The sequence below is a fragment of the Alligator mississippiensis genome, chromosome 12 (genome assembly GCF_030867095.1).
Source record: "Alligator mississippiensis isolate rAllMis1 chromosome 12, rAllMis1, whole genome shotgun sequence".
In the NCBI taxonomy this organism is placed as follows: Eukaryota; Metazoa; Chordata; order Crocodylia; family Alligatoridae; genus Alligator; species Alligator mississippiensis.
Genome location: NC_081835.1, coordinates 61,393,083 through 61,414,128, shown reverse-complemented (window position 1 = coordinate 61,414,128; position 21,046 = coordinate 61,393,083). Strand labels below are relative to the sequence as shown.

The 21,046-nt window shown below is 47.6% G+C and overlaps 1 protein-coding gene across 4 annotated transcripts in view; it reads left to right on the top strand.

Annotated features, from left to right (window-relative positions):
- VAV2 (vav guanine nucleotide exchange factor 2) overlaps positions 1-21,046 on the top strand; it is a 268,102-nt gene that overhangs the window by 163,375 nt on the left and 83,681 nt on the right. For all 4 annotated transcript variants that reach the window (XM_059715659.1, XM_059715660.1, XM_014603789.3 and 1 more), the window contains exon 3: positions 5,592-5,650. In XM_059715659.1, coding sequence (XP_059571642.1) covers positions 5,592-5,650 — 59 coding nt within the window. The remainder of the gene's footprint in view (positions 1-5,591; positions 5,651-21,046) is intronic.

The window sequence follows — 21,046 nt, the reverse complement described above, 5'->3', positions numbered from 1 at the left end:
TACAATTTCAATACGGAGGAATAGTCCAGGCAGTGCATCGTCTCTTTGTACAATTTCAGTACAGAGGAATAGTCCAGGCAGTGCATCGTCTACTTCGTGATATATTGGGTAGTAGACGTTCTGCGTTATATGGCAAGGAATTGGCTGTTGGGGTTTTGCTTCATTTTCCTACACATGATCTTATCCCCAGGATAGCGGGACACTGAAGCATTCACCAAACACATGTCTGATGCCTGCAGCTGGGTTGAAATAGTGCCAATAAGCAGGAGTTTCTTTGCATTGTGAGCTCTGTAAATTGATGATGTTTGGGATTGTCCATAAAGGCGTGGCAGGATCACATCGGCTTCGTTCTTCCCCACAGTTTGCAGCGACGAAGCAACATAAAGCCGAATCCTGTAGGATGGGGCAGGAAAACCTCATGGAGTAACCTCCAAGGGACATTCCTCCCTCAGGGTCACACCTGACCCAGCGCCCTGCTTAGTGTTATGTGGAGGGATTATCAGGCAGGTGATACGCATTAAAGATTGCACAGCACTTTCCAAGTCAAATTTCTGCACCAGTAAATTATGTTCTGCCTCCCTGTTGTGTGTTTGCCATTTCTACCTGCTATTCCTCCCTTTCTTGCAGATGACTAATGTGAAACGTGGCTCAAATTAAACCCTCAGAGACCTGAAAGTGCCCCAAAGTTTTGCTTTAACTCCACTCCAGAAATTGAATTTCCGGGGGGGAGGGGGGAGGGAAGAGGCAGATCTAAGGCAGGGATGAACATAAGCTTCTGCAAAGTAGCTAGCATAGCAGCTTGAGCATAGCTGGAAAAGGCTGTCCATATTCCTGACCTTGGAGAAACTCCCAAATGGGATTTGTCTCCTTGAGCCCAGCCCGGTCTACGACTGGGATCTGAGAGCTGAGTTAATGCAGGGGAAAAATCATCAGTAAGAAGAAATATGCTCATGTATCTATTGGATTGGGGTGGTAATTATCCTAAGGGACAATTGCTTATCCTAAGGGGCAGCAGTGGATGTTGGCCTATGAGTCCGTGCTGGTGAGTTGTAAAGAGGCTTATTAGCAGCAAGACTGAGAGGACCGTTGTTTTTCTCCTCTGTCCTCAGGAGCCGGTCAGTTAGTGCGTGTGAACATCTAGCATCATTCACAACAGCTTCTCATATCTGTCAAGCCCAATAAAAGTCAGTCGGATGAAAGGGAGGAAGAGAGAGAGAGGTGCATCCATCTCCAGACTTGCTTTCTCAGCCATGAGAACATGTGTCAGACATGGAGAGCACAGGAAGGTTGTGCCGCAAATCATTAGCTGCCCTGGATCTTTGCTGAGCTGGCAGCTTTCTGCATCAAATGTGCCAAGTAGGACACACGTCCCTTCGAGGGAGCGCTGCCTGGGTTTTCCGGCGGGTTTTGATTGTGCGATGTGTACAGGTGCCGGGGGTTTGAGTGCTCGCAATAATGTTGAGATTTCTCAGCTGAGATTGGAACTTATTCTTCAGAACCGGAGCCGCGTGGGCAGGGAGAGGAAGATCCCCGATCATTTCACCGGGCTTCATCATCCTAGGCTGAGTCCTGGGGTGTTGGTTGTCACTGTGTTGGTCTAAGGACATAGGAGACAAGGGTCTTTGGGTAGATGTGCTGTCTCTTATTAGACCAACTAAAGAGTTGGAAAAAGTATTCTTTACAAGCTTTTGGGGACAAACATCCTTTTTCAGTCTGAAGAAAGGTGTTTGTACCTGAAAGCTTGCAAAGAACAATTCTTCCAACTCTTTAGTTGGGCTAATAAAAGATACCACATTTACCGAAAGACCCTTGTCTGCCTCGGCTGAGTCCTGTGATTTGCACGCCATTTCCTGCTGGCGTGCGAACTGCGTGAAACAAGGACAGTGTCCTTGTGTTTTTAATCCCTTCTGAACATTGCTCATGGATGGGATGAGGTGGCACTTGCTATAGAAGAGTGGGGGTCAGCCTTTTTTGGCAGGCGTGCCAGAAATTTGCCCTGGTTCGTGCCTGAGGAGCACTCTAATCCCCTTCCTTTGCTTTATCAGCTACTCTGCTTTCTACTCCATACTCTGTATCCCCTGCCCCATCTCCTGCTCTGCTTTCTGCTTCCTCTTCTACCTGCTGCCTGTCCCTCCTTGATCTGCTGTGCGCCAGTACAGAGGCTGCCCATGCCACTTACAGCACTCAGGTCACAGGTTGGTCCATCTCTGTGCTAGATCATACTTCATCCGTAGTTAACTTATGCTATACAGGCAGGGCAATGAGAATTTTATGGTGTGAAGGAGCATCCACTTGTGTTAGCCACTTCCCTGGACAGCCTAGGATGCTGCACCAGGCCTGTGCCCAGTCTTCATCCAGGCAGGCATGTCAGAGGTACGAGTTCATGGTACCCAAAGCCCACTCTGAAGGTTAATCCAACTCGCAGGACCTCCATGGCCTATAAAAGTAGCTGATGTCCCAGTAACAATTGAAAATCAGTCCCATTTTCCCCCCATAATGATACTGAAAGCAAAAATAAACCAGGTTGGGGGGTTTAAGTGCAATCAGCTCCATGTGCTTGTTTAGAGCCCTTTGGATCCATGCAGTTGCAGGGGACTGTCGGGAAGGCGCTCAGAGCAGCGTTGGGGTCTGGGTTATGTACAGTTAGTCCTCTGCGAGCTGCTCAGCTGCATTTCCTCAGTCGGTGCACTTATGTGGAAGAAGAAGTCTCCATCATGGGGATGGTTGCATGGGACATGGGGAGGGGGAGGAAAGGCAACGAAATGCAGCTTTTCCTCTTCACGTCAGCTCGAAAACCAGAAAGAAAAGTAGCAGAAGCAGATGGAATGCCTCCGGCCCGGGCTTTTGTAGGTCAGATGATTGTTTTTCTGCTTGTTTGGTAAATTTAACTGCATTTAAGTATCTGTCTCTTCTTAATAAGATGCGCTTATTCCTGACCTCTCTACAAATCAGACGTGACAGTTATAGTCAAGTGGCAGAAACATACTGGGGACAGGAGCTCAAGGATAAGGTTTACATTTTAAAATGAGTCATGAAAACAGAGCAGCCTCTTGGGCCGATGGGGAATTCTCCCCCTGGGCACACCGCTTGCGTCTGGGATGGCATCTTTTAAAATATACATTTACAGCACTGAGTGTTGTCGTCTATTATGACAATTTTAGCAAGCCTGGGCCGCAGGGGGTGGCAGGTTAACGTAATAACAGTGCCAAAGATGGTTTGATATTCTGGAAGGCGCTTTGAAAGTTTTAGAGCTTTTTAAACTTTCAATGCCTGCAGTTGGTGCCTTGTAATACATACACGAGCCACAGTTCACAACAGTGCTTGAGAACGGATACGCGCACACACACGCATTGCCTCTAGCGGGGTTTAGGCACATTAGATGTGCTCTTAACTACTTTGCTTAATAACAGTCGCCAGTTCTTATGATCTTGCATTTGGGGGTTTCGAGCTAGTTGAGTTCCAGGGTTACGTGAGAATCTTAGTTTCATTGAGAAAAAAAAAAATCCAGCTTGTGGGGTGCAAGGATAAGCTTGAAACACTCTAAATGGAGGATTAAAAAAAAAAAATCCAGACTTTTTTTTTTTTTTTAAGTCTCCCAGATTTCTGTCTCTATCCTGTAACATCTCTCTCTCTTCCCACCCCTCCACCCCCTCTTTAATTACACCTGGATTTTAGGTTTAAAGACCAGATTTTATGAGCTGAAAGTTTTGTCTTTTTTTAAAAAGTGAAAAACCAAAGCTTAATTTAGCTGGAGGGGTGTTAGCTAAATGCAGGTAAACCAATGCGGAACAGTCCATGCAAGCAGAAGAAAATTAACCGAGGTGTGCAAGGAGGGTGAATGTTGGTGCAAGTCTCCCTTACTGTCTGCTCTTAGCTGCATGCACTCCTGAGTTCAAGCTTTGGTGGCTCATGCTTTTAGTTCAATTGCCCGTGTGCCAGCCAGAAGCAGCTGCCACAGTGAGCCCCACAGATGCCATCAAATGCGGTTGAGCACATGCCTGTACCTGGAAACTAGATTTGGCTGCATCGATATGTTAGCAGGTTTCATCATTCTTCCTTGGCAGACTCTGAGCTTTCTCTTACCGGAGGGGATCCTTTGAGTTGAGTACCTGCCAAAGGCCCTGAGGATACTTGCTTTGTATCCAACTGGGATGCCACCATCCCAACCCCTTGTCCCACCCGCATGATTCAGTCCCACACTTGTGGCCACAGACTGAAGTTTTGACAGGCTGAGTCACGATGGATGAGCTATATATATGAGGGCCTTGTTGCATGCTAATTTTGGGTGTCTCCAGGAGCGCTTAACCCCTGGATTATCCACACGTTAACACCTTTACATTGCAAGCTTTTGTGGTGTGGTTCAAAACGATGCCACTCCAGGGCAGGATTACCTCTGATCCACATCACCCAGCTCCTCTTCCATTAAAGTGTGGTCACTCCCTACATGTGCTGCTCAAATTGGAGGTGTGACTGCAAGCTAGCACTAAGATGATTCATATTTATGTGGCTCGGTATAAGGTGTAACGAGGCCCCGAATCTCTCGTGGCTTTCCTTAGATTAAGGAACAGGAATCCTGGAGCAGAGCCCCTCCGTCCTCAGTGGAACGAAATGCCTGATGGGAAGAGCTGGACCCCCTGAGTGCCTGTGATAGAAGAGCCTGGGGGGCTCCTGAGAGTTTGGCCAGCTCTGTTGATACCAGAAAAGGCCACAGACCATGTTCACTCCTGACACGCAGGGGCACGATTATTTGGAAACGGAGGAAGTTGAATCTGACCTTGCCTCTAACTTAGTCTTGTGCAGAACAAGCAAAAGTATCACAACCCACGCTACAACAGAATATAAATTTGTCCAGAGCTACTGGCGACTGCAAGAAGGCACTGGGGAAGATCTAGAAGGATGGTACACGAGTTCCTGGATGGCATTTCCTTGTAATACATTGTTGCATTTGTTTTCTTGACACGAGGAAGCTCAGATGTCCTTTACACTCAGCAATAACAACACGCGCGCCGAGCTAGCCTCGATAGGTTGTCAACTGAACACCAGCCCCGCTGGACGCTGGGGCGTCAGTACTTGCAGCCTGTGTGTTGTCTTCTCTCCTGTTCAGACCGCTCAAGCTGCGGGGAGTTTGGGCCACGAGTGTCAAATGCTTTCAGCAGTGTCTCTGAACACGAATGCCGTTTGGATGTCGTGCATTCCTGACCTGCTCGGGCAGGCTTGAAGCTGAGGTGTGCCGCCACAAAATCATTCTGTAACAAAATCAAATCTCGGGATCTGGGGAATGAGGAAACCACCCTAATGCCTTTTCATTGGGGTGATAACAAGTTGCTTGGTGCTTGTACAGTGTCCAAGCGCAGAGGGGTTCTGACCCATGGCATGGGCTTCTGGGTTTTACCATGGTACAAATAATACATTTGCAATAAAATAAATGATTATCTTCAGTATCGCTGAGCACCCTCATTTTCAGCACAAGTCTACAAGCCACCACGCACTTAGCACATTTAAAAAACCATACCTCTGTGTCCATGACTTCTATGCGGAGTTCATCCTTCTTCGGTAATAACACCTTTTTTTTCTTTTTGTCTCATTTCCAGGTGATATCTGCAGTATCCAGACTTTCCTTCCACAGTATCGCTCAAACCAAAGGAATTAGGTAAGATACTTTTAACAAGATGTGTAAGATAAACTTGGCTTTCCTCCAGCAGGATCTTCTAATGCCTGACAGCATCAGAACGTAAGTGTGTATTAACTTGCTGTACGTGTGTGTTAGGGTTAAAGTGACATCAAACAGACTGCCTTTGCGATGAGTGCAGCGTGCTTATTGTGCAAGTGTCTTACTGACGGCAGCCGCGTAGGCTTCTCGGGGTTCTCCTCTGGATCACCAGGAGTGGTTTAAAAATGCATTAATGTTTCGTCTGATTTAAAGGAGTCCAGCAAAGTGAAGTAGTTCTCCACGCAGGCCTCTCTGACTTGGGAGATGAAGGAATGACCAGGACAACCAAGTTGCAGCCTGCTCATGCAATCGCTAATTGTTGGCAGATTTCCCATTGGGCTTCTCTGCAAAGTGTTCACCCAGACTTCATCCCGTTGCTCCCGTTTCTTCTCCCTCCCTGTAGCCTCCTCTACAACCAAAAGGGAAAGTTCCCAGTGCAAAAGCAAGGAGATGGCTCAGTGTTTCCAGAGGATTCACATATCATTTACTGTAGAAAAAACTGATGTTTTTACTGTTTACTAAATTTTACCATGCGTTAATAATAGTAGCTCAGAGCCTTGGTTTGCAGGGTATTTTGCACTGGAGCTGCGACATTTGCCCTATTCTGCTAGTTACAGGAAAAATGGAGGAGGAATTAAACAACATGATTACAAACCATCTTTTGGTCATCCATATTTAATTCTCTGCGGTTTGTTTTCAAATTGATTTCTTATCGTGCATATTTGGGTGCAGCGTGCATGGTATGGAGAGGGGAGGTGATGAGAGGGGGATGCTTTCTTCTGCTCCAGCTGATCTTTTAGTGTCCTGTATACGTCCCCACTCGATGCCTTTGCTGGACTCTTGCATTTTCTCCCCCCTGCCTCCGATCCCTTGTAGGTGACGTTGAAGCCTTTCTGGATCTGCTGACAAACAGGGCTTTTAACAGCACCACCACAATTGCCCCTATGCTTCGATCGCTGAAATGCTAATGCTGTTTAAACAACAGGCCAGGAGTTGTCGAGCTGGAGCGGATTCTGGGGCCTCCATGGGAATTCCTTTGTGCTGGTGTGATAGTTTCAGCTGAAAGAGTGGACTAAAGCTAGTCTCATTGTTCACCATCCCCTTTGGTTTTGATCCTTATGGGTGGGTAGACATTTATTGGGAAGTTCCTCATTCCCTGGAGTGCACCTCTCACCCAGGGGAGGTAGGAACCTTCCCCAGATCCCCGGGGTGCCAGGGAGGGGCAGCGCTGGATGCTTTGATCCTGAAGGTTGCCTGTAGCAAAGGCTATAATAGATCAGCATATTAGTTTCCACAGATAAACGTGATCGCACGCATGCTTTTTTATGGTTACCTGTACCATTGGAAACTTTCTCAGTGGCTCTTTGTTTCAGACCAGGCCTTAACTGCTTACAAAACAAGGGAAATACAGAAGCCAATTGATGACCAAGTTATTTGGATAAATCTTTTATTAGACTAACTGAATAGTTGTAAAAAATGTTCTTTGCAAGCTTTTAGGCTCAGGTGCCCTTCTCCAGGCATAGAGCGAGTCTGCTGGTCTTTGTCTTCTCTGCAGGGTCTGAATAGAAACTTAAAACAATATGCAAAATGCAGGTCTGTGAAAATGCAAACGTGTGGTAGGGAAGAGCGGAGAGGATAGGAGTTAATAGGTGTGGGGCAGATTTATGGAGGGAAACAAAAAGAGGGGAATGTCAACAAGATGATAAAATGCAGCTGCGAAAACATAGAGAGGGTACCTGCAGTTATCAAAATGGCACGAAGGTTATAATATGCCATAAATCCAATGTCTATATTTGATCCATGATTTTTTATATCCAGTAGATTTAGGAAGTGAAGTTCGCAGGCTTGTCTATGAAAGGTGCTTTGTAAATTCCTTTAGACCAACACGGGTGTGAACGAATCCTCTTCCAGCTTCCTCTGTCTTTGGGAGTTGTCTGTTTTCCTTCTCTCTCATGTGTCTATCAACCCAGTTGCCCAGCAGCCAACTTGCTGCCTACATGACAGGCCTCACGTAAGAGGTTGTGGATCTTGCCCCTCTATTATCCTGAGCTCTGGCCTCACAACACAGGGACAGGGGCTTAAGCCCATGTCACTCCATTAGGTAACTAGCATGTTTTTCAAATTAATTGGCCTGCATCAAATAACACCTGTCCCTGACTGGTTCCAGGTGGTGAGGTCAGTAGGGCTTTTTAAGAGGGTCCTTCTAGGAAGAAGATGGGGGGATTTTAATACACACACACACAGAAGCATGCACTTCCACAGCTCTCTCATTCTCTGGATGTGGAAGCGAGAAACTTCCCAGAAACCTAACTAGGAACTTAGTTTAATATACTCTAGTCGGGTATCAAAAGGCTACCAAGCCGCTTTTGTTGCTCAGGGTTATTTTGCTACATCTCTAACTTGTACCCCTCCCCATGCCTACTCTTTCTACCCATTAAAGCTATCTGTTATAGCCAGCCTTATCATGCATGTTTAAGAGGGGTTGGGCAGGCTTTCTTGCTCCCTTTACTTGGCTGACTAAGGGAGGCTACTTTCTATGCTTTGGGCTATAAGAAGCAGATATATCTTGCTGGGATTAAGCAACCCCTAGGTCTACAGGGCCTGTGTATCCTGGGCGGCACAGGGCCTGGACAAAGACCTGAGTCTGGGTGGTGGCAGCGGTGCTCCAGGCTTGCGGGTGTACTCCAGGAAGGTGGTCAACCGGATGTGAGGCACTTGAAGTTTGGTTTTTGGGTTGGGCGCAGTGAGGCGGGTGGCTCGGTGCAGGAGCGCCCCCTACTGGCATGCCACAATGGCTGCAACCGACTTCCCCAGCCAATTGATGGTGCATTTTTTAGGGACTTGTGCAGTCTTAAGTGCATTTTCCCTCTGGTACATATTAGAGCTCAAGGCTTACAGGATTGTGGGGACATGATGGCAAAGTAGTTAAAGCTTGTTCTGGATTTATCCAAAAACCTGCTCACAGTTGATTGTAACTATTGCTGTGTATCTGGTCCTTTAGGTTGAGGAGTCAAAGGTGGCTGGACCTGATGCCAGCCCCATCTCTCCCTTGTGTGCCGTCAGTCTAATATGACTGGGGTGCCTTAGCCGTGTGCCACTAGCCTCATATAAACCGCAGACTTTTTATCTCACTTTGGGATCGTGGAGGAAGACCCCACCTCCACTAAGTATATTTTTTCTTCTTCTTGCACTGTCACGAGACAAATGTGTCCCATGCAGGGCAGGAAGACAAAAATAAACCTCCCGTGCTTTTCAGTAAAAGAGGTGATTCTTTCTCTCCATTCACAGCTTTCTCGGTCCATGAACTTTGCTAGAAAAACTCTTGTTTCATAGAGTGATTCGGATGCCTATCAGAATAGCTGTGCAGGGATGACAAAGTGCTTCTTCAAAGCAACAAGCTCCGAACAGTAAAAACTGATCTCTAATGAAATGTTGTGTTTACAGAGCACCACAATGGTTGGCCTTAATATATTGCAGCTGTAGCTACAGCCGGCATTTTGTATTTACTTCTTGTTCTGTTGTAATTCCAGTGGCAGGTTTTCGAATTCATTTGGAATACAGAGGAGTCTGTAGCACGCGTTGCATTATTGACTTACCTCCTTGCTGGCATACTGCCTCTATTGATTACTGAAATAGGGGATTGGTTTATCTATTGCCCAGGCTTGTTTGCTCAAATGCCACATAAGCTGCTATCACTCCCACCTCCCACTAGTTAAAAGAAAATGCACAATTACAGGGACCACCACGCACTTTGTTGTATGCAGGGTTACCGCCAGACTGTTCAGTCGATGAAATGCAGTCCAGTTTCAGACCATTGCACACTGTAGTGACAATGTCCCTTCACTCTGACTCCTGTTCATGCATAAGATTTTTGCTGGTAAGAGAAGCTTATTGTGCTCTAACAAAGATAGAAGCTTTCAGTCTCTCTGATGTAAGGTTTTTGTGGTTAAGATACTAGACATGCGGTTGAAGAGGGGGCCTGGGTTCAGCTCCTGGCTCTGCTTTGGATTCCCTGCATAACCCTGAGCAGATGATTTAATTTCTTTGTACCTCATTTTCCCTGGTAACAGCATTTCCTTTGTCTTGCCTGCATCAATGGTACACTCTTCAAGTTGGGCTCTGTTCGTCGCTGTCTGTGCCTGCAGCTCCTGGCACTGCTGTGTACTCCGTTAGGGCCATCATCGCTACAGAAATCCAGCAGTAGGGCCTTCTCTAGTGCTTACCTCCTTGATATCTGAGTATAGCATCTCTTGCACTTGGTGAAGTGGAAATGTGTTCGGGGAGGCATTGGGAAGTAGTCCAGGTGCGTTTCTCCATCCCTCGAGGGAGAGCATCTTCATTGAACTTGCTTTTTTCCCATTTGTACATTCACGTTTCTTCCTGTCAACACCAGCGCCTTCCAATAAAATCAGTGTCATTTGTGGTCTTCATGGCATCTCTGGCCTTTTTCCACCGTAGTTTTGATACTTCCATTCTTTCCCTCCTGGTGCTACTTGACGTCAGGCAGAGCAGGTGGGAAAATAATGGCTCATCAGGGGAAGAGTTACTGTTGATGAAAAGGGCCATGGGTTTTTAGAGGGTGTGATGAGGCTGGGAGGATGTGCTCCCTTACCCTGAGAGTAACCAGGCTGAGCTGTGCTTCAACCCCAGACAGCTTTATGTCCCTGCCTCTCTGATTTTAAGTGGGCAGCTGTTAGGAGGAGTGTTGCTATTGCACGGGTATGCAAAGCTGTCAGGGTTCCTGCCATTGCCTGATCCTTAGCTAACATCAGTTATCAATAACTGGATCGATGGCATGGGTACATATAAGGAAAAAATTGGATGCACACCAGCATGCATAATATGAAGCCCCTGCCCTCCCACCCCATTCTCCAGCCAAACAGAGTTGATCATTGCACTGGCAGAGACGGTTGCAGAAGCCCAGTGCCTTAGAAGTCATAGGGTGTTACATAAGTAGGTCCCACACTACGATTGCAACAATCAGGGAACTGTATAATATACCAAAACCTGCGAGACCTGAAGAAAAACACCTCTTCCTTCAAACCCCAAGCTGCAGGATTGCTGCAAGAGCTGAGAAATGCAGCCCTGGAAACCAGTCGGGACGGATCATCCAGTGAGTGCGAATGCTTCTGGTTATGGGGCTTGGATCTGATCCGCGTGTCCTACCAACATGGGGAATAATAAACCACACATGGGCTTCTGGGATTTTGACCTCTGCTCCACCCACCCATTCCTATTTAATTGATTTCAGGCAAGTGTCCCTGCCACAGAATAAATCTCTTCTGGAATAGCACTAGTATCTTTTGAAAACCCTTTTTCCCCCGGCATTTGGATGTCCGGATGGTAGCGAAGATGACTGTTGTTGCTATTTAATATGTATTATTGCACTAGACACCAGTCAGCCTCAATTGTTATCGTGACTATTGTGCCAAGACCGGCAGAAACATGCAGTTGGAGAGGGCCCACGCGCCAGACACCTGAATCCAGATCAATAAGGCCAAGGCTTGAGACAGAGGACGCATTGCTTTCCCCATTTACAAAAAGGGAGCACGCTTGGGCTGTGCAAATCGTGCTATGAACTTGAAAGTCCTTATGGTTCGCTACGTACGTAGTTATGTTGCTGGATCGGAGCGGGGGAGACCAAGCGATTTGCGATGGGGCACCCGTGGTAGAGGGGCGAGCTACGTTCCCTTCAGTGCCTCAACCAGATGCTGAGCAAAGATCTCCAAGTCAATTGACTCCTGCGCTGCTCGCAGGGGCTTATTCCTTCCAGTCGACAACAAATCTGCCTTTATCTTCACTGAGCCTGGAATTGATCACTAAATCTGCTGGGCCAAGTTTCTGATTATTCATTAAAGTGCTGAAATTTCCTTCGTGCCTCCCAAGAGGGGAGTTCAGCAAATTAGAACCAGGCTCCCAGGTCGCCAGCTGCCCCTTTCGACTGCCGGGCATCGCAGCACACTCGCTTTGTGCCGTCGTCACGTTGGGGGATGCGTTATGATTAATCTCCCCGGCTGGCAGACGAAAGGAGGATGGGTTATGGAGAGTGACACGATGCTTGTAATTACATCGAGGAGCTTGTCGCCCTGATTAGGTGCAGCACTTGCGCGGATCACTCCTGCATCGTGTGCCATCCTCCCCTGCCTCTCTGCCATGGGCGCAAGCTTTTTGGAGATGGCAGCTGGGTATTTCCCAGCCGCGCTCGTGCGGTTGCCGTTTAATTGCATGTACTTTGAGAGAAGCTCTGTCGAGGAGGATGCTGCCACCTCTGTTGTAAGAAGGGGAGCACATAACGCGGGCGTTTGGGGGGTCTCGGGCACCACGCTTAAAATGTGAAGGAAGTGGCATCATGCTGCTTCCTGCTCCTTGGCAGAGCATCCCAACACGGGACATTTATTTGACCTATAGGAACTTCCATTGTGGATCTGACGACTTTTCAAGCCCGTTATTCTGTTTCCATCAGCGGCAAGCCCCAAATGCATCCAAAGGTGGGATGTGAAACCTTGCAGGAGACGGGGCTAATTCCCTCATGGCAGCCACTCCTTCAAGGTTGCCTTAGGCCTTTGAGTGTGAAGTTTTTTTAACCCGTCTAGATGCCCATGAGTTGAATCCTAACCCCATCGGAGGCAGTGGGTATTTTGCTACGGGCATCAGTAGAGCCAGGAGTTTACCCTGAGTTGAAAGTTTGCTGTTCTAGTCCTGGTTGCTTTTCTTACTCCGCAGCCCTTCATGGACTCTTTTGGCCTCAAGTCTTTTTTTGTGGCAGGGTCCCACTGGCTAAATGCGGGCTTCACGGGGCCGCAGCACAGTCTGGTTATCTGCTCAAAATACTTGGTTTTCCTGGAAACCAGACTTTGCAAACAGAGCAGGAGGCTAAGAAATCTTGGCTCGTGCGGCCTCATCCATTTTTCATGTGCTCGCAGTGAAACCGTTTGAAAACCTAAAGGAGTTAGTGCCTTCAAAGAGCCAGTCGCGAGGATGTTAATCGAAGTAAATCCCTTATATATGAACTGAAACCTCTGGAGCGACTCAGTGCAAAGACACCTTCGCTCATAATGTATGTATTATAGCATAACTACGTTAGGGAGTGCGAGCGGAGATATTATTGCGGGAGGACCTACTTGCAAAGTGGGCACTTGGTCTGGAAGCGAGATGACGGTGCCTTAACCCCGCTTGAGGGGAAGAGGAGGAGTGTGTGTTTTGCTGGGGATTAGGAGGTCAATCAGGATTCCCATTTTCCACGTCCTGCAGAAAGCTGGGTGTTTGATCTGGAGGTACGTAATGTGTACAAATCCAGTACAGACAAGGCCACTTGAATTTTTACCAGAAGGTAAACCCACTCAGGTCAGCTATTTGCCCCTGGTTGAGATTTAACTTGTGGCCAACACTGAAGTGCTTTGTTTTTGTGTGCATTACCTCCAGCATTGCTCATGCACGGGGCCTCCCCGGCGGTGGAAAAGCATCTCTTCTGGCAGTGAGAACAAGCCCTGACTGGGAGCTTGTTGCTCAGGGGATGGATTTGATTTCAAGGGAGAGGTGAATGGTGCTCCCAATGACTCCACGTCCCAAAAAGTCACTTTAGATTAGGAGCAGGGATGTCCTGTTTGGCGTGCTAGCAAATGGAGATTGAACGTGCTGGAGGGAGCAGAGGAGACTCTCCGGAGAGGCAGCACTCAACTGTATCCGGCAACGCTATACACTTGCATGGGAGTGTTGTGGGGGCTCAGCATCTCTGTCACTCCCTTGGACATCCAGATGTGGTGGATCTGATGTCGGGCATCCAGATGTGATGATGTATTGGCTTCAGCAGCCCCCTACCTCAGTTTCCCTTCCTGCACAATGTGAGGGGAGGCTAAATCCTGTGGTGCTCGGGAGGTGCCTTGAGGGCTCCCCTGGAAGGTGCAGCACCAACACAAAGGGTTGCTGCGACCGGGCCAATCTGAGTCAGTGGAAAGCCGGCTGATGTGAGTGCGAGTGGCACTGGGCCCCACTGCAGAATCGCTGCATGGTCATCTGGTCAAAAGGGTCCAAGTGACAGTAGGAGCCCAGGTCCCCAGTGCCTTTCCCCCACGTGCTTCTTCCTGTTCGGTGCTTTGGAAAATCTGACCCTTCCACCTTGAACATAGAGACCTGCGCTTTGAATAGCCTCTTTCATTCCCAAGTTTGCTGGGGTAGAAGGTGACTAGCACAGAGGCAAGCTAACAGCCAGAAAAGGCCATCATCCCCTTCCCTTCACATAATCCCTGCTGCACTCATCCTCCTGCCCCTGTGGTCCAGCCACGAGTACTGGACGTGGAATGGTTGTGAGAAAGGACCGGGCTCTAACAACGCACCGAACCTGCCCACTTGCCCCGAGCAACCAGTCCCTGCCAAGCCGGTGTTGTATTGCGGGCAAATTGGAGGGGACGTGCCGCTTTTCTTTCGTGAGAGCTGTTGGTGCCGGCTGCCTGACTCGGCAGTGTGCAACCGCGGCTAAGCCTCTTGCCATAAAAAATTGCAGCGTTCCTCTTCGATCCTTGACTTGCTGCTTGTAACTTTTGGTGCCAAATGAGGCATGACTGTGTTTGCAAAGTCTGGCCTCTAAATCTTCTCCTCTTGGCTGTTTCCTTCTCCTAGCAGGGCTCGAACTCTTGTTGCTGTCATGAAACATGACTCCAACTGGGGGGTAACCTTTTGGGCAAGCGTGCCCCAAATGAGCCTGGCATCCTCTCCAAGTGCTCCCCTTCCCCTGCCCCATCTGCTGCTCTGCTTTCTGCTCCCGGCTCTGTGCTCCCTGCCAGGTCTACTGCTTTGCTTTCTGCTCCTTGCCCAATGCATCTGACCTGATCTGCTACTCTGCTTTCTGTTCTCCGCCCTATCTGCCACTGTGCCGCCTCTTCCCTCCTTGATCTGCCACGTGCCATGCACAGATTCCCAGGTGCTACAAGCTGACACCTGCTGCATTACTTCATCCTTGGTTGATGCTTCATCCTTCATCACGCTAGGTCCTTTCCTGGTGAAGAAAAGGCCTAGTAGAGCTACCTAGCTCCCCACCTCCCTCACCTCTGCCCAGTCACTAGCATCTGCCAGCGTGGACCAACCAAAGGTCAAGCAAGATGGTGTGAACCACTGCTTGGACGCTGGGTTGCAGCCGGCCTCTGGAGAAGGAACTGCTCTGATTGGGGTGTTGCTGATTTTTGCCTTTACGATTACTGAGGGTGGGGTAGGATTTTATTTTTTTGGCCTCTTTCTTTAAAGGACCATTGCCAAAATGGCTGCGCTCACTGCTTAAACAGCCTTCCCAGTGTACCTGGTTTAGATTGGGACAAGCACAAGTTCTGGTGTCCGGCACTGGAAACCCCTGAACACTAGGGATTTGGGTAAGTGGGGTCTAGGGAAACCTACTGATTTTCTGCAACACCAAAGGCCAACTAAGGAGACTGCAGCATCCCTCACTGAGGCCCCCCATGAAAACAAACTGCTCCTTTCCTATTGGAAATCTGCTATTAGCCAAAGCACAGGTCGCAGGAGGGATGGCCAGTACCTATGTCAAGGGGGGATTCTCACATGCTTGCTTTGTGGTCTTTCCATTCGGCCCCCTGCACCGCTGAAGGGTTTCTAACGGCTGATGGATCCTGCCCTGCAAAGCATTGGAGGAGCAGCGCTCACATGTATTCGAGCGTCCGGTTTGCTTGCAGGAAGATGGGTTGAGCAGGAATCTTTCCTGACTTGCCCATACAGAGCTGGTAGTGCTGACATTGGGTAGACAAGTCCCAGGAGCTTCCTTGTAACCTTCATCACTTGGACTTGCACTCTACCACTGACTCTTTATACAGTGGGACCTCTCTCCTCTGCTGCGCTTTGCTTTGGACCGGAGATGAATTGTTTTTTTGCAAAAAATCTAGTTGGTCTAATAAAAAATATCACCTCTACCGCGAGTTCCAGTTCTTTTGGGCCGGAGATGACATCCAGTGAAGTCAGCAGGGTTCATTTGATTCACTCTACGAGGGGGATTGCCTTGAACTGCCAGAAACTTGGGTGCACAACACAGAGCTGTGCATAGATTGATTCCATATTGCTGTAGCGTCTGGCCTACCCCCGTAGGACTGGGTGCTGTATAAGCACATCATCAGAAACAGTCCTTGCCCTAGTGAACTCGCAGTGTAAATGGCCAGGGACAAAGTGGAGGAGGGAAAACAGACACAGACTCCAGAGATGTCTTGCCAGAGGTTACACAACAGGTCAGTGGCGGAGCTGGGAACAGAACCCAAGTCTTTTGACTCCCAGACCAGCATTTTGTTGTATGGACCAGAGAGACGTGAACCAGCATCCCAGATCCCAAGCTCCTCACTTTATTTTTTTTTTTTAATTTCAAATCCAACCCTGGAGCCGGGGCCAAATTTCACATCTTGCATCCATCTCCCTCATTGTCTAAACCCAACGGTTGGAGAGGAGCAGCCTTCCATTTGGCACGGGGGGTGAGATCTGAAACAAAAAGCTGCAGTTCTGCCAGCAAAGCTCAGCTCTCGCAAATCCCAGCAACAGGACCACACAAGGCCTAACACAATTAACCAAGAAGAAATCGCTTCCGCCCGCTGTCCTGAAGGAAGAGGAGGGTAATAAGTGAAAATCTTTGCTGTGGATCGAAATAGATTCTCCAGTGTAATGCAGACCTCGCACTGTTTGCACATGGCCTCTTGTCGCTTGTGCTAAAAGGGATGCCAGATCAACCCGGGAAGTGGTTGTATCCACACGTGGCTCTGACAGGCAATTAAAGTCTCCTGCAATTCAGTTCTGGGATGTCTGCAGGCAGTGATGTGGGTTGAGAAGGTAGTTACGGGGCCTCTTTTCCTACACGGTTTGTTTTATAAGCACTATTTTATTCACCGCCAGTGTGCTCTCAGTAATTACCTGCTGCCCATTATTTTTTTAATGTTATTGTGCCTCCATCAGGCACACTTCAAGTGTTACAATAAAATGGATTGAGAAGGGCTGTTTAATGTATCTAGGTCCTGGAAGCTCCCTGTTCTTGCATACATCTTTCTGTGCTCTTGGCAAGCTGGAACTGGAGTCCCGCTCCTTCCGCCCCACAAATGCCAACTGGGGATGCTAGGGAGTTTCTGGACCTAAGCAAGGGTCCCATCATCTGTCTGTGGGGCAGTTGCTAGAGGGCGACAACTCTCCAGCCTTCATGTACATGCAACCAATTCTTTATGGAAAGGACACGGGGCTGCCTGTCTCCAGCAAATGCTGGAAGTGGTTTCTGTCATTGCTTCTTGGAGGAAGGGGCATCGAGGGAGGAAAAACGCAAAGTATCAGAAATAGACTTCAAAACTGCAGGTTTTATTTTGCATTCTATGTCCCCTGCCAATTTTTATTTGCAATACAAGAAGAAGCCTGGGAGAGGCACTTCTTGGGATGGGGACTTCTTCCTACCCTTGGATTTGCCAACCTGGGAGTGATCTTCGTCCCAAACCATCTTCCTTGCCCGCCTCAAATGCAGTTCACAGCCCAGTAAGATGTTGTGGACCCTAAGGTCTGGTGATCCTTGGCATCTCTCAGGCTCTCAGTGAAACTGGAGCCTTCCAGGATGAAAGACAAGTGTGTTAAAATACCTCTAAAATAATGCCTCGGCTTGCTTTGATAGTGTGATGAATGCTTTTGCTGTTCCCTGTGCTTATTGCTGGTCCTCACTCGGTCTCACACATGCAGCGATACCAATACAGCCAAGAGTACAGACTCAATGCTACTTCGAAAGACTTAACATTACCTTAGTGAACTGGAGAGAAAGTCCCAAGGGACAAACTTTGGAACAATATAAACAACAAGTAGACTCTCTTACAGAGTACTGAGCTATGACAGGGGCAGATCCAGGGCTGGTATATATTGTCTTAGCTCCATTTAAGACAATGAAATCAATGGAGCTGTAACAGTAGACACCAGCTGAGAACCTGCCCCTCGGTGCTTGCAGTGATTTCCCAGCCGAATGCACTGAATAGCCAAGAATTTGTCGCGAGGGCAGGAACGTCCCGAGGAAATGCGATGCCAGAGAAGAAATGCAATAGCTCAACTCAGAATCCAAGCTGTGCTTTATATCCCAGCTGAAGTGTTGAACCAAAGCTGCTGATGTATATTAGAAAATTAGATTTGAAGGCAAAGGCTTGCTGCAAACTCCTTTCCCCGTTGCCTTAAATAAACCTCCCCTTAGATCTGACGCTCCTCTGCCTTGATCATGCTGCTCTGTCTAAAAACACAGCATTGTCATACCCAGGGAAGTCTGCATTGATCTCTCCCTCTTCCATCCATCTCATGAGCTTGGCAAACTCTGGTTTAGCAGTGTCCATTTGCAGAGAGAACTAGATCTATCTACAGTTGGATTCATCATGAGTCTCATAAAACCACTTTAAAAACCTGCTATTGCTGGAGTCAGATTGGCTCCTAATCGATCAGTAGTTAGGAGGCAGCGAGATCTCATGAAGAAAACACTGTCATCTCCATATTCAAGCTGGCCTAATGCCGCAGCTTTGCTCCATGGTCTTACAGCCCTAGTGTTTCTCTTTCTCTCTCTTCCTCCACCCCATGTTCCTTAGAATGGTATTAAAATGCATCTCTAGATTAACCACAGTGATTTATGACAGACAACAGGGCACTGTAGGAAAGGGCGCAATGCAATTGCCTTTGAAATGTGTTGAATGGGCACTGATTCTCACAGTAAAATGACCAGTTGCATTTTATTCTCAGTCTGATGCTTCTTGCTTCAACCACAAGCAGGTTTGCATGCACGGACAGCTCTTAAACAGCACTCGCTCTTCCTACGGGTCAGCTGTATGACCCGTGAACTGCAAGACTGCCCTTTTACTTTCCCTTGCACTTTTAAAAGGAAAAGTAAGGCCCATATTGATTTATTGATTTATTTATTTGGGGGTGGGGGGACTCAAATTGTAGCCTCTATTTAGGAAATGTCCACATTGACATGAACATATGCCCAAATGTTCTGCTTCCCCACCAGACCCCATATGTAGCCCCATCACTTTTGCACACAGCTGATTTAGGTTTTTCACATGTAAATCCAAGCATGAGCAGGTTGTCGGGGCTGTGGACGGTGGACCACAGCGATGTGAGTCCTCCATCCTCTGACTGTCCTGATTAAAACAAACCAGCAGAGATGCAGCAAGAGGACCCTTGAGACTGAACATGGGGTAGGTTCTTGTGATGTGCTCAGATCTCCTTAAAGCAGGGGCAGGCGATTATTTTGGGCGAAGGGCCGCTTACCGAGTTTTGGCAAACTATTGGGGGCCGCATTTCCCTTTCTGGCGCAGGAAGGGCTGGGCAGACCTTGCTGCTGGGTCCTGCCGCTAACTTCCTCTGGGTCCTAATGCCCCCAGCTCCTGTCATCTTTGACAGGCATCTAGGAGCAAATAAATATTAATTTTCTAATTTTTTTAGGGGTCCCGCGGGCCAGATAAAATGGCCTGGAGGGTCAGATCCGGCCCCCGGGCCATATTTTGCCCACCCCTGCCTTAAAGACTCTCAATGGGGTGACAAAGCACATTTTCCTTCAAATTGCCAGAATCCTTTTGGTAAATGGAAACCATTTTATTTTATCCTTTACTTCCTTCCCCCCCCCCCCCCCATTTTGATAATTTTGTGTTCTCCCAGGCTTCTTTTAAAACAGGATAAAAAATATCATTTTTTTTTTCTTTCTTTCTTTTCCTATGGGGCTTCTGCACAGGAGCTGCAGAGCTCATTGCATGTGTATATGCAAATGAAATCAGTAGTAGCCTGCATATATGCACATGACATCAAAAGTAGTCTGTTCCCACCCTGGCATACTGGAGTGCATAAGTAGCCGTGTTCGGTGAGAGCAGAGGACAGGCTTTTTGAGCACATTCCCCTTTTGATTTTGCATTAACTTAGGCTTGACCCTCTCTCCAGGCCTTCTCCTTTTGCTCCTAGCCTTCTTTTTATTGCTGCATCTTTTTCTGTCAAGGGAGAAAGCCAACAGCTTTCTTCCCCCTATTTACTGCCATCACTGGAGAGGCAGCTGCAGATTCCCTTTGCAGCCTCCTCTTTCCCCAGATACTGGAAACATCACTCCAGCTTCCACCAGCACAGGGCAGAGGTGTCCTTAGTTAGGTTTGCTTCAGTCCTGATGTGGTTGGTTGCGTACGCAGAAGAAGGTTAAGGCACTGGACCGTGCCGCATGCCAAGATAACGTAACTGTGATCCTGTAACATTGTCTTTGTTATACAGCTGAGGATGTAGCTTGCTTTTTCCATGCATGATTTCTTCTTAAATCCAGCTTGTGAGAATTGTTTTGAGATCCAAACCACAAGCAAGAGAAAACCAGGCTTGCTCAGTGCAATCATCTGAAAGCTTGCATAATCTGAGGGGTTCCTTTCCAGTTATGAGTAATATAACCACATAATAGGCTTTTCTTTCTTTTAATTAAATTGAGTATCTCTTGGACTGCTCCAGCACTTTTTTGCACTGAAGGAAGTACTGATTTTTATCTTGCTTTATCACAGGCATCTTTCTTGTACTTTTTCTTCTGCCTCAAAGCACTTAACAGTGGTGATCCTGGATTGTCATTTCCATTTCACAGCTGAGACGCAGAGAAGTGTAGCGACTTGATTAGTGTTGCACAATCTGTCATACATAAGACTAGTAAAGGACTATCAGGTCTCTCCAATCCTAGCCCCTGCTTACCGTACAGCTGCTTCTTGATAGATCTGTACCTCGCATGCTGCCTTACTCCTCCTCCATCCCATCAAAGCCAGTGTTGAATGCATTTCCAGTTGCATCCAAAATGTATTGCGAAACTGTATGAGGGGGTTTTTTGGACATCTCCATGAATACTCACAAACGCATTCGGTTTCCACACCGTCCCTGGAGGGCCTTTTGGATGCCAAAGCCAATGGGTTGCAAGTGACCTACATTAAAAGAGAAAAAAAATATGGGTGGAGGGGGAGGATCTCACACGGAGGAAGGATGTGACCGGGATGTGGGGAGGGAAAGGTGGTTTGCTTGGATAGCTCCAGGTATTGGAGGGCTGCTAATGAGTAGCATGTTTTTTAGATGAACAGTATACTGAGCCTGCCCAAGCATTTGAGCCGCCGAGACTAAACAGCCAGGACTTGCAAACTGCCAGGGAAAAATGGCCTAAAACAACTTTATATATTGAAAAAATATATATATTGAAAATAGACTCTTCCCAGAAGTTAAATATAGATATAGATGGATCAATCAATATGGATAGAGATCTATCTATCTATCTATCTATCTATCTATCTATCTATCTATCTATCTATCTATCTATCTATCAATGTGATAGATAGATAGATAGATAGATAGATA